The sequence below is a fragment of the Saimiri boliviensis genome, chromosome 17, assembly GCF_048565385.1.
Source record: "Saimiri boliviensis isolate mSaiBol1 chromosome 17, mSaiBol1.pri, whole genome shotgun sequence".
Classification (NCBI taxonomy): domain Eukaryota; kingdom Metazoa; phylum Chordata; class Mammalia; order Primates; family Cebidae; genus Saimiri; species Saimiri boliviensis.
The window spans coordinates 28502244-28516406 of NC_133465.1; the positions used below are offsets into that span (position 1 = coordinate 28502244).

The 14163-nt window shown below is 37.8% G+C and overlaps 1 protein-coding gene across 8 annotated transcripts in view; it reads right to left on the minus strand.

Moving 5' to 3' along the window:
- NF1 (neurofibromin 1) overlaps positions 1–14163 on the minus strand; it is a 304993-nt gene that overhangs the window by 190489 nt on the left and 100341 nt on the right. For all 8 annotated transcript variants that reach the window (XM_074388406.1, XM_074388407.1, XM_074388405.1 and 5 more), the window contains exons 6-8: positions 8968–9035; positions 8668–8743; positions 7796–7953 (exon numbers count right to left, since the gene is read on the minus strand). In XM_074388406.1, coding sequence (XP_074244507.1) covers positions 7796–7953; positions 8668–8743; positions 8968–9035 — 302 coding nt within the window. The remainder of the gene's footprint in view (positions 1–7795; positions 7954–8667; positions 8744–8967; positions 9036–14163) is intronic.

Consider the following 14163-nt stretch of genomic DNA (forward strand, 5'->3'; position numbering starts at 1 on the left):
TCATCATGTCACACAGTTTACCTCTGAAGGAGAAGGTTAAGAATACTTGAGATGAGATACTATCTTACCTTATTAGTGAGGCAAAATTTTTAAAGAAAACAGCTAATCCTGATTTTTTTTAATGCAGGAAAATAGGCAGTCTAATTCAGTGGGAATGAAACTGTGACCTGCTACAACTGTTGGGGAGCGTAAATCTAGTAATAACTACTATAATTTTTTTTTTTTTTTTTTTTTTTTTGAGACAGAGTCTCTCTCTGTCGCCAGGTGCCAGGCTGGAGTGCAGTGGCACAATCTTGGCTCACTGCAACCTCTGCCTCCCAGGTTCAGCAGTTCTCCTGCCTCAGCCTCCCAGGCTCAGCAATTCTCCTGCCTTAGCCTCCCGAGTAGCTGGGAGTGCGCCACCACGCCCAGCTAATTTTTTTACTTTTTCACTGAGATGGGGTTTCACCATGTTGGCGGGATGGTCTTGATCTCTTAACCTTGTGATCCACCCGCCTTGGCCTCCCAAAGTTTACAGGCATGAGCCACTGCACCCGGCTACTACTACAAATTTTAAATCCAAATGTTCTTGACACAGAAACCCTAGGTTTGGGATTTTTGTCTATAGAATTAAGAGCATCAGTTAACAAGAATATATGAACAAACTATTTACTTAAGCCTTAGCTATAATGTCAAAAAACTGAAAACATCTGAATATCCACCCATTCACAGTGAAATAGTTGAGTAAATGAGGCTCATTAGTATACAGAATGTTACCTAATATTGAAAGGAATGTGTTAGATCTCTATCAACTGTTTTGACAAAGAGCTAAAATATTTTCTTAGATAAACAAAGCAAGATGCACAGTAATGTGCATAAAAATTTCATTTTAAAATATAACCACGACTACCCTACGTATGCATGCGTATTTTGCATTTGAATGTTTGTATGGGTAAGTAGATGTGAGTGGAAGGATACACTTGAGCCAATAACACTAATTAGCTCAGAGGGAATGTGAGTAGAAAAGGGTGAGAATACATTAAAAAAAATTTTTTTTTTTTTTTTTTTTTTTTTTTTTGAGACAAGAGTCGCTCTATCGTCCAGGCTAGAATGCAGTGGTGCGATCTTGGCTCACTCTAACCTCTACCGCCCAGGTTCAATCAATTCTCCCTGCATCAGCCTCCCGACTAGCTGGGATTACAGGTACCTGCCACCATGTCCAACTAATTTTTTTGTAAATATATATTTTTTAAGCCAGAAAGATTTTAAAAATCTAAACTTTTAAATCTAGAAAATATAAGAGAAAAATTAAAAAGCATACTTTCAAAATCTTGGTATATGCCAGACAAAAAGGTGACATGCTGAATGATTCCATTTATATGAAATGTCTAGTCTAGAATAAGTAAATCCATAGAGACAAAAAACTAGTTTAGTGGTTGCCAAGGGCTGCAAGGAGAGAGGAACGGGGAGTGACTACTAACGGCTTTCTTTTTGGGAAGATGAAAATGTTCTGCACAGAAAGAGTGGTGATGATTGCACAATTTTGTTAATGTACTAAACTCGCTGGATTTCACACTTATTTAAAAAGGTGAATTTTACACTTTAAAAAGTAAATTTTATGATATGTGAATTATATCTCAATAAAGTGAATATCTTGTGGGAAGATAGGTCTGACCAAAAAAGCTAGAAACAGAAAAGAACGCTGAGTTGACTACATGCAAATTTTAAACATCTACATAGCAAAAAGAACTCAAAGTTTAAAAATAAAACCAAGTAAAAATGTACACATATACCCTTACGAATCAATAAAAGACAAATAATTTAATGGAAAAATTAGCAATTCCCTGAAAATATACAAATAACCAATAAACACTTGGAAAGTTGCAGTTGTGATTACAAAAATGTAAATTCACTCAAAGAGTACTTTTGAATTTATAGCTTTTTATCTATATTCTTCCAATAAACAGAAACAAACAAACAAAAAAAACCCTACTGTATTAGTCATGGTTCTCTAGAGGGACAGAACTAATGGAATATATATAAAAAGGGGAGTTTATTAAATATTAACTCATACAATCACAAGGTCCCACAATAGGCCATCTGCAGGCTGAGGGGCAAGGAGAGCCAGTCCAAGTTCCAAAACTGAAGAACTTGGGAGTCTGATGCTGGAGGGCAGGAAGCATCCGGCACAGGAAGATGATGTAGGCTGGAAGGCTAGGCCAGTCTCTCTCTTTTCACATTTTTCTGCCTGCTTATATTCTAGCTGCAATGGCAGCTGATTAGGTTGTGCCTAACCAGATTAAGGATAGGTCTGCCTTTCCCAGCCCACTGACTCAAATGTTAATCTCCTTTGGCAACACCCTCACAAACACACCCAGGATCAGTACTTTGTATTTTTCAATCCAATGAAGTTGACACTCAGTATTAACCATCACAAGTCCACCCCTTGTCAACCTGAACACATACACATCTCCTGAGATCATACATAATCTTCAAATAAAGATAATAAGGTCATAATTATGCCTAACATAATACAACTATCCTTCATACAACTGAAAACGCACCAATCCCCAACCCAAACACTAAAAGTTAACAATACTTAATGCTAACATGAAGTCAATAAATCTTATGTCATACGATAAAAGAAAAAGGAAATAAAATGAGGATATTTTCTTAGTACAGGTGTATACATGCACAAACATGTTTTTAACAAAAGGAAGAGGAAACACTCATGACAATGACAATCCTCATTTCTACAGCTGGTCATGTGGTCCTAGCTGGTGTAGATGACTACCTTCTTCTACTACCCATTTTGTATTCCCTTTACCTTCAGCAAGCACCTCAGTAGGTGGTTTTGTTTTTTTTTTCCTGGTACAGTGACCCAAACTTTCATTCCTGAAGGGTCTGGGTCATTTGTAGTCCTGTCTGGATTGGGCTGTTGCAGTTTCTCATTTACCTTAATCACAGGGTGTGGTAATACTAAGAGACACCCTAAGGATCTCCTATATTCCATTCATACTCTTCTTTACCTCCATTGTGGAGCAGTAGAGACTGATTTCATCTTGTTGGTCTGGGTAAATCATCCTAGGCAACACTGTAACTCCCTTCTTGGTCTGTTGACTTAAAGGTAGGAGGAGCCCAAAGTGTGTCCAAGTGGCAATTTTAACTTCCAGTTGAATGGAATCATTACTGTGTCTCCTGGTGCAGAAGGTAATGTCATGGAAATGGGAAGCAAAAATTTCTAGTGCATCACTAGGGGTGATTACTGGACAGTGAATCCTGGCTATGGGAGAAATAGCACCATATATTGGATGCTGATTCAGAGCATACATAGCCTTCTGGAAACTTTGCCCCAGTCCTGCAAAGTATGGTCACCTAGTTGGCGTTGTAACTGTGACTTCAAAAGGCTATTACACTGTTCTATGAATCCAGCTGCTTCAGGATGATGGGGAACAAGGTAAGACCAGTGAATTACATAAGCATGAGCCCACTGCTGCATTTCTTTAGCTGTAAAGTGAGTGCGTTGGTCAGAGGTAATGCTGTGTGTTACACCATGATGGTGGCTAAGGCATTCTGTGAGCACACGGATGGTAACCTTGGCAGAAGCATTGCATGCAGGATAGGCAAACCTATATCTGGAGTAAGTTTCTATTCCACTGAGTACAAACCTCTGCCCTCCAACATAATCAACCTGCCACAAGGTAGCTGGCTGATCATCCCGAGGAATGGTGCCACACTGAGGGCTCAGTGTTGGTCTCTGCTGCTGGCAAATTGGGCACTCAGCAGTGGTCATCGCCAAGTAAGACTCAGTGAGTGGAAGTCCATGTTGCAGAGGCCTCACCCTACCAGTCAGGGAGCCAATGTGGGGGTTCTGCCAGCTGCTAAGTATGTCTACACTAGTTATGCATTCTGACGCTGGGAAAATGACCACAGAATGAGTCCAGGGACCCCATGAACCCACTGTTAAGTCAGACCTGATCTAAAACCCCATTAATTACCTGACCTCCATAAGCCTTTACTTTAACTGGAAAACCACAATGATATTTTGGGTCCCCTGAAATCACTGTCAGCTCAGAGCCAGTGTCCAGTAGTCCCTGATAGGTCTGATCATTTTCCTTTCCCCAGTGCACAGTTACCCTGGTAAAAGGCTGGAAGTCTCATTGGGAAAGGATGGGAAAAAGATTCACTGCATAAACTGTCAGTAATGTAGTGGGGTATTTCCTCAAAGGGACCCAACCCCCACTTCATTCAAGGGGTCCTGGGTCTGTAAGCTGGCTCAAGTCTGAAAATTGATTGAGGGGTCATGATTCTCTGTTTTTATAATTCAATTTGGTCTTCTGTCCATTTGACCTAGAAGTTTTCTGCTTGTATAAATTAACTAGGAATGCACTAGGCTTTCTATCAATTTCATCTTTAGGAATACCATAATTAATTAGCCAGTGCCAGAGCACTACACGAGTAAGACTATTCTGATTGCCACTTTGCCTGCGCTATCCATTATGGTAGCTACATCCACCTTGCCTTTGATGGTCAAATGTTACCACTTGGCTCCTGCCACCTCGGGATCCAATTATTTCCACTGTATTTAAATTTTGTAGTTGAGTGACTGCGGTACCCAATTAGATCTGACATGCAGAGAAGAACAATCACAGAGCTCTTCAGAGATGCAGATGCTGCCCTCACAAATCTATTTCACAAGGCATTGGTCATGGATATATCCTCTGGACCCTCCCAGCTGGGAGGAGGTCTAAAATGACTAATCTACTCCACCATCCCAATCTCTCTAAGCCTTTGGATCCCTTCCTCTGCATTAAACCAAGTGAGATCAGGCATTTCCACCTTGCTCACAGTGGGTCATCTTTGAATCCATATTTCAGCTAACCAAGCAAATAAACTACTAGAACAGGTGTCCCCAAACTACAGCCCGCGGGCCGCATGCAGCCCGAGGCCATTTATCCGGCCCCCCGCCGCACCTCTTTCATTGGTGGTCAGTGAGAGGAGCACAGTATGTAGCGGCCCTCCAACGGTCTGAGGGACAGTGAACTGGCCCCCTGTGTAAAAAGTTTGGGGACGCCTGTATTAGAACATTTTTTAACTCCCCAAGCTGCAACATTATATGCAGAGTCCCTAGTCAGTGGGCCCAAATCAATAAATTCAGCCCAATCCAACTCTGTTCCTTCCACAATTATCCCACACCTTTAATATCCATTCCCATGCCTGTTCTCCAGATTTCTGTTTATATAAATTAGAAAACTCAAGCAGTTCTTTTCATGTGTAGTGCACCTCTTCATGGGTTACACTCTCAACCTCACCTCTAGGGGCCTGCCAGGACTTTAGCTACAGGTCTAGAAGTAAACAGGGAGCTTGGGGGTGGCTCCTGAGGAAAATCAACATTATTTTGCCTCAAAACTGCCTCAGGGGAGGCCATCACTGCTCCTCAGACAAAGGTGAAAAGGCTGATGGCAACATGGCTCCAGGAGAGGATGTTGCCACTATTGGGGATGGGGAAGCTGCTTCTTCTGGCAAAAAAGTTTCATCAGCGTTTACAAGCTCAGTGTCCCCAGCTTCATCAGGATCCTCCCACATGTCCCTATTCTAAGTTGCAGGGTACCCTTCTTTTCCACTCAATGCTCTCACTGTAACAGTAGACACCTGACGAGGCTGTGCATGTACTTTTTGTTGCAGGTCTGCCACTTGCATGATAAGAGCTGGTATCTGTTTTTCCACAATTTCAGTTATTTCGCTACAAGAGATAAGACTCTCACTCAGGGCAATCTTAGCAGATTTGAGGCTCAGTATCTGCTTCTGAAGCCAGGACATAGAATCCCTGAATTCATCATTTTCTTTCATCTCTTTGTCCACTGAATTTAGGAGCAACCAACCAGCTTCATCATGTTCCTTGGTTCTCCACATATAGTCAAAGGCATTATGTATAGAAGCACTAAACTCCTTGCCTCTCAGGAGTGGTGAATCAGGAGTGTCAAATGCATTTATTTTGCTTAACTCTCTAAACAGTTCATGCTGACTATAAGTGTTCTCCACAGTATTAGAAGTAGAGACCTTAGCATTCTGGGGTCTAACCATATTAAGCAGCCAACTCCAGAAAGCCCCAAACCAACTAAAGAACTCCATCCTTAATATTCTTTTCCTCTGGAACCACTCCTTATACCAAAATCTGTATTAAGGTTCTCTAGAAGGACGGAACTAATAGAATAGATATTATAAAAGGGAGTTTATTAAGTATTGACTCACACCATCACAAGGTCCCACAATAGGCCATCTGCAGGCTGAGGAGCAAGGAGGGTCAGTCTGAATTCCAAAACTGAAGAACTTGGAGTCTGATGTTTGAGGGCAAGAAGCATCCAGCACAGGAGGAAGATGTGGCTGGGAAGCTAGGCAAGACTATCTTTTCACATTTTTCTGCCTGCTTATATACTGGCAGCTGATTAGATGGTGTCCACCCAGATTAAGGGTGGGTCTGCCTTTCCAAGCCCACAGACTCAAATGTTAATCTCCTTTGGCAACACCCTCACAGACACACCCAGGATCAATACTTTGTATCCTTCAATACAATCAAGTTGATTGCGCTGCCTGAGGTAACAGTGATGGCCTCCCCTGAGGCAGTTGCCAGTATTTACCATCACACCTATTTTGAAGGGCTCCAAAACAATCTAACATGAAAAATGTTGTCCTTTTAATGGAAAAGTTGGGATATACACCTAAGTGGAGTAACATACAATCACAGACTCTTTTAAGGATTACCTGGTTCATTTATTTACCCTTTAATGTATAAATTCCTTATCCAATACTTCTACAAAATAATAAATCATTGCGCTGATTCTGAACATCTTCAACCACGGGCAAACCATGCAGGAACCCATCCCATGTTTAGTCAGCTAAAAGTATTTCTCCGAAAGCAGCCAAAAATGAAAAAAAACTTATTTGCAAAATAAACTGCATACTGAAATTTCACTAAAACCATAAGATTAATACATGGTTCTTTTTTGTTGTTGTTTCAATCCCTTAGGTGATTATTTTTAAAAAACTGTAAGAGCCTCCTAGAATTACCAGTTGTCATGGTGCCAATTTCACTATAGATGGAATATGCAAAAGCCTTACCTTCCTGGCAAAATTCTGTGAAAACTGTTCTAAAATACCTAAAATGATCATTTCTGACAGGCGTGGTGGCTCACGCTTATAATCCCAGCACTTTGGGAGGCCGAGGCGGGTGGATTGCCTGAGGTCAGGAGGTCGAGACCAGCCTGACTAACATAGTGAAACCCCATCTCTATTAAAAACACAAAAAATTAGCTGGGCATGGTGGCGGGCACCTGTAATCCCAGCTACCCAGGAGGTGGAGGTTGCAGTGAGCCAAGATGTGCAACTGCACTCCAGCCTGGGCAATAAGAGGGAGACTCCATCTCTAAATAAATAAGTTAAATTTTCAGTAGCAACATGTGGACACATACCTAAGTACATGCAAATCACACTTTATAAAAGTGATAAAGTGAAGCGGGGCAATCCTTGCAGTAAATATTAGAGAAACTACATTTAATGGTAACAGAGTTATCATTTAGTTTTTTCAGACAAAAGAATGAAACAAAGGGATTATTTTAAATCTTTGATCATTGAGCGATACTATTTATCCCTCTGCCAAATAAAAGTATGTATGAGTATGTCTCTTCTAAGTTTATCAAACAAAGAGACCTAAAATGATAATTTAAATGGTCCCCTAAAATAGTTTAGTAATACACATCTTAAGTAAAATAAACTGCTTCCCATCTAGATATAATGGAAATAATTTTGCTCTTCTTACCTTATTCATATTGTTTTCATCAACCACATCCTTGGATATATCCTGGATTATTTCTGGACACAAGATAAGGAGAATGATTTGTAGTGGCCAAACTGCTGCTTTGCGTTTGGTGCTTTCAGCAAAGCCATCCACCAAGTCAAATAGCTTTTCTGCACATTCTACATGAAAAATATATTAAATGACATTATCAGATAAGAACAAAATCCCCAGCATTAAACTAAAAGCTGACATTATCTAAAAACCCACAGGCAAGATTTTTTAAAGATAAACATGGAACTTCATTTAAGCAACCTCACAAAGGCATTCTGATAAGTAGGCAACCAATGTTACACTGTCTATGTGTTAGAAGAGCTATCTTGATCTATCCTGGAAAAGCCCACATTTCAGAATGGATGCTCATGTAATCCAGTCTCACTGTGCAGGGAAGCAACAAAGACTGAACAGCTTCCCGAAGAGAATTACCAAAGTTCTCCAGGAGTCTGTATTCTCTGCTTTGCAGTTGTGTCCCTAAGAATTCTTATATTATAAGTAAGAATACAGTATTACTACTTTATACACATCTCCCTAAATACAAAAGAAAGCCTCAGAGCATGTGCTTCTCTACAAGAAAGAGTCAAATATCCTCTCCCATCACAACTCTAAAGATCTGACCTTCATTTCAAACTTCTTCATCTATTTGCTCCAAGGAAAGGAAATGGGTTGGGTGTAATTTGGAAATGTAAGAGAAAAACAGTATTTTCTATTTGATGCCAGGTGACAAGATGTAAAACCACCTTTGTAACAAAAATAACTTGGAAAATGATAGGTTTTTATGTCACAAGTAGGCATCGAAAAGACCAACAACAACAACGAAAAATCAATCTTATCCTTACCAGCCATATCAGTCTGTGGAATCTGGTACAGTTTTGTAAATTCATCTGGATAATTTTCTACCCAGTTCCAAAATGCCTATAAATAATGAAACATATGTTTATATGAAAGCAGTGATCTTTTGTAATACAATAAATGTCACAAGCTTCTAACTTCCTTCATAGTAATATTACAATGTATTCTTCCTAAAAATTAACCTGATACTACTATAACTCAAGTCATGACTTTTTGATTCAGAATGCGAACACAGCAAATTTTATCACCAAAAGCAAAATTTTAATACCAGAGAGGTTGTAACTTACCTTTTCCAGGCTATTTATAACTGCTAACTGTGCAACCTTCTTTAGGGCTTTAAATTTAAATGCTGTTTCTGAAACAAACAACAAAAAAAAACACAATTTTTAAAAATTAGAATAAGTTAACACAAATACTACTCAGAGCAAAATAACTTTCTGCTTACATATTACTTTTGCTCCAATATTATCTGTAAGCAATGAAAGGTAAAGACACATAAAACAAAGGAAAAGATACCTAAACCTAAAACTTGATAGTTATGTCTGCTAGGAAAGAAAAATTCCATAAACAGCAAATATGCTTTGAATGTTAATGACTGTGAGCTTTTTCCTTTGTGTTTTGTTTTTAATGACAACTTGCTTTTTCAAAAAAAAAAAAAAAAAGTATAACACACACACAGGGCCAGGCCTAGTGGCTCACACCTATAATCTCAGCACTTTGCAAGGCAGGGGTGGGAAGATAGCCTGAGTCCAGGATTTCAAGGCTGCAGTGATTATGTCACTGCACGCCAGCTTGGGTGACAGAGCAAGACTCTGTCTCAAAAGGAAAAAAAAAAGCACAAGTGTTTAAGGGAAATTTTAAAAACCATCAATGATTCTATCATTCAGGGACAATCACAGTTAACATCTGGTGTGGTTTTCCTTCCATCACTTTTCCTATGCATGAAGACAAATATATTTAACATAACTGAGATCATATAGGCTATACCAAACCTGTTCTTTTTACTTTACATAGTATCAACTTTTTCTAAATCACTAAAAATTCTTCATACTTTTTTTTTTTTTTTTTTTTTTTTTGATACAGAGTCTTGCTCTGTTGCCCAGAGTACAATGACATGATCTCAGCTCACTGCAACCTCCACCTCTCAGGTTCAAGCAATTCCTCTGCCTCAGCTTCTTCAGTAGCTGGGATTACAGGTGCACACTACCACACCTGGCTAATTTTTGTATTTTTCGCAGAGACGGGGTTTCACCATATTGGTCAGGCTAGTCTCTAACCCCTGACCTTGTGATCCACCCACCCCAGCCTCCCAAAGTACTGGGATTACAGGCGTGAGCCATTGTGCCCAGTCTATTTTTGATGGCTCTATATGTAACAGTAACTATTACATAAACAATTACAACATACCATGTATTTTTAGTATGATATACTTAATTCTTTTGGAATCTTAATGTTTTCAGAATATTAGAGATGAGCAAACTGTGTGTCTAAAGTTACAGATCTAATAAATGATTGAATTGGGCTTTAAAGCCATGGTCTTCTCAGTATGCTCTGAGGTCCCTCAGAATATTTAAGTCACTGTATTAAGTCACTGGTTATCTGAATGTTTTCCAGTTTTATCATTGAAGTTATTTCCAATATTTCACTGTTATAAAGAACATTAATGAATGCTTTTATATCAAAATCTTTTTCCACAACATTGTTTATTTAAGGTGAGGAATCTCTAGAAGTGTCCAGTCAAAGAGATGAATATTTTTAAGGTCCTTAATAAAGACTACCAAGTTGCTTTTCAGAAGGGTCAGGCCAAATGCTGCTATCACCAAGCAGCATACAAAAGTGCCTTCATCATATCTTTGTCATCATAAAAGCATGTTCATTTTATTTTGTTAATTGGATTGTTCAAAACAGTAGAATTCATTTAATGCAACTAACAGTAAACATTTCTCCATATAAATGTATTGAGTATTTTAATTTCTTCTATATGTTTATTGTCTACATCTAGAAGAAGATTTATGTATGGAAAAGATGACCTGTCTATAAACTATTTTACTGGCAACAGTCCCTTGGCAACAAATTTCTCCTGTTGACTTTTAAGGAAGGGATAAAGGTTTTTTATTACATCTATGTAATTGTCTAAGATAGAAACAACTCCTTTTCCTGGACTTGCAAATAAGTAACTTACTCCCCAAATTAGTTTTTCAAAATGCCCCTTTGAATTTTCTTTGCTCTCACACTCCATTGATTTCTAAAATAATGACATTACACTTCACAATGCTATTTAGTCTTTTTGCTATCCTACATTCATCAACTTCACCTTTATGACATCTTAAATGTGTTATATACTGTAATCTATTCTGAATACCAAAGTAAGTATCTTTCAGTTCTACAAGTTTCTTGTTGGACATCCTACCAATATCTCAAACTCAGTAGATCTAAAACTGAATTTACCATTTTCCTGGTCAAACCCTCTCTTATGCCATCAACCTTTCCTTCCCTTTTCTGCTCTAACTAGCTTATCCTGGAATATTTGGTGGTATCTCTCTAACCTCATATATCTAAATTGACTACCAAATACTATGTATTCTACTGGTCTCTATCCCCACCCTACCCTACTCCATTTGGATCTTCACAATTCTCATGATTTCTCACTTACATTACTGCATAACCAAGTCCAAGAAGTTCAGGTAACCCTCTACCCAGCCATCCTGCAAATTTCAAGCGAAGTGTTATGTTTAAAATAAAATACTCATTAAGGTATTTCCCACCTTAAAGCCTATCACTTCCCATGGCCACTAAAATAAAGCTTCATAATGCATAAGCACATCAGTGCAGCAGTCAACTATTTTGGTTCTAGAGATTAGCAGATGTGAACTCAGTCTTTACCCAACAATTACTAGCTCTGTGACTTTGGAAATGTACTTAAGCCTCAGTTTTCTCATCCACAGGAGATGATAATATTAATACTAGTGCTGCTTCACAGTGTTACTGTAAGGATGGATGAGAAAAGGCACGCAAACTGCACAGTGCAAGGGCCAGCACAGACTGAAAATGTAACAGATATTTCTCTCTCTCGATATATCTATCTGTATATGATATATCTACATATCTGGATATAGATAGATAGATGTATCTGATATATACATACAGATCAATATACCTATCTATCTGGAGAGATATATATATTAGATATATCTGATATATACATATAGATAGACATATCTATATACAAGTAGCTCTATCAAGGGGGAGAGAGAAACACAGCATCTCGCTCTCTTACCCAGGCTGGAATGCAGTGGCAAGATCATGGCTTACTACAGCCTCAACCTCCTCCCTGAGCTGAAGTGATCCTCCCACCTCAGCTTCCCAAGTAGCTGGGATTACAGGTATGTGACACCACACCTGGGTAATATTTTTATTTTTTATTTTTGTAGAGATGGGGGTCTATGTTGCCCAGGCTGGCCTCAAATACCTGGGCTCAAGCAATCTTCCTGACTCGGCTTTCCCAAGTGTTGGGATTACATGTGTGAGCCATCACACCTGCCCATATTTTTACTAAAACAATCTGACCTATTCTTGTACCTTCACATCTTGCTCATCTACCATCCCCTCAAATACATACTTCCCCTCTCACTTTACACTCACCCTGTTTGAGTTTATCATAGTTTTTTTCACAAATAATTTGATAATGATACTATTTGTCTCATAAACCATCATATGAGCTCCTTAGGGACAGACTATTTTATTGATTTGTGTAATCCCAGCATTTAGCATGGCTTCTTATACATAGTTTCTCAACAAACATTTGTTGAATTGAGTTTAAAACACATTACTACCTTTACTTATTATCGAAAGTTTCCATTCCTTTTACCACCGTCACCAAGAGCCATCTTTTGCTGGTCTATTTAATATTGGTTTTATACTTTATATATTTATCAGCATATACTCTAAATTTATATTCATGAAGAAGCTGCAGCATTCAATGGGAAAAAGTTAATTCAGTAAAAAAGAAAGTCATTTATCCACACATTCGATTAGTTTATCTTATTTGAGCAGAAGAACTATTTCAATTAATTATTATGGATTGAACATTTCTAAGAAAACTGTTGTTTTAAACAACTATTCACAGGCAACCTGAACTTATTTCTAAAACATCACTAAATAGTTATGAAAAATCATAAAATCTCACTAATACTTCTTAACTTTAATTCATAGAGATCTCCAAATTTTACCATTCAGTTCCTCAACTGCTCAACACTTAATGATAGATATTAAATCTCAACTATGAATTGAATGGTGGTTTATTCTAATCTAAAATAATTGTTGTCTGCATGTTCCTATCTTGGCATAACAGCTAAAATCATCCCTTTTTTTTTCCTTTATTAAAGTTACTGAATACTGATTTAACTGTTGCTTGGTTTCGCAGTGGTAATGACCTAAAATCAGAAATTATGAATAAGGGTAATATGAATGGAACACAGCTCTATATTACTCCTCTATTTAGGTATCAGTTTTTTACAACTCTGGTGAGATAGTTACTGAGTTTAAAGCAAATATTAAGAAAACAAAACCAGGTATTTTGAAAATTACATTGCAAAACTGACATTTTTGAAGTCAATATAATTCAATCTTTTCTACATCAGATATTACAAATATCTTTGACAATTCCTTAAGTTACAAATAAAAATTCCTTAAGTTACAAATAAATTCCTTAAGACACAAATAAAAATATATGTAAACTGTACACTATGTATACTATAAGCCTTCATATCTAAATTATCCAGGGCTAATAATGCCAAAAACTAAAAAACATTTTTTGTAAAATGAAATTTAGGTATTCCTACTCAAGTTATGAATACTCATTGATGTTTGATTGACATTAACACATTATTGCTTACCACAGAATATCTCACAATTCCTTCTGATAGTTTATTTCAATCCACATAATCATGTAAAGTACTTTCCAAAGCTTTAAAGTCACATATTAGCTGTTATAATATCCCCAAGTACTACTACTGACACGTTCTACAAGGAGACAAAACTAGGCAATGAAAGGTCAAGGGACTTTGTAATGCTGTAAAGTCAGTCAGAGAGTTGAAAACAGCAATGTCAGAAATGAAATCCCTGGCTCAATTAATCCTCTCACCATAATATCACAATCTCCTTGTTCCATTCTGCAATGAAACTGATATCCTACTACAGATGAGCTTTTAAAGCACTATAATAGCTAAACAGATAGCTTCTATAATCTATAGCCACCCTTGAGAGAAATTCCAGAAAAATGAAACAGCACCCTTGCATTCTCTTTACTGAAAACAAAAATTGTAGTTAAGTGAAACTTTCCATTGCCAAGATTTAAAATGCTCATTTTCTCTACTATATTTCAAAGATTCAAAAATTAGTTAACTATATGTATTACTGGCTATTTCACAAGGACATGTCATTATAAAATCCAGTTTAATGGTCTAGTTCAGCACAATTAATAT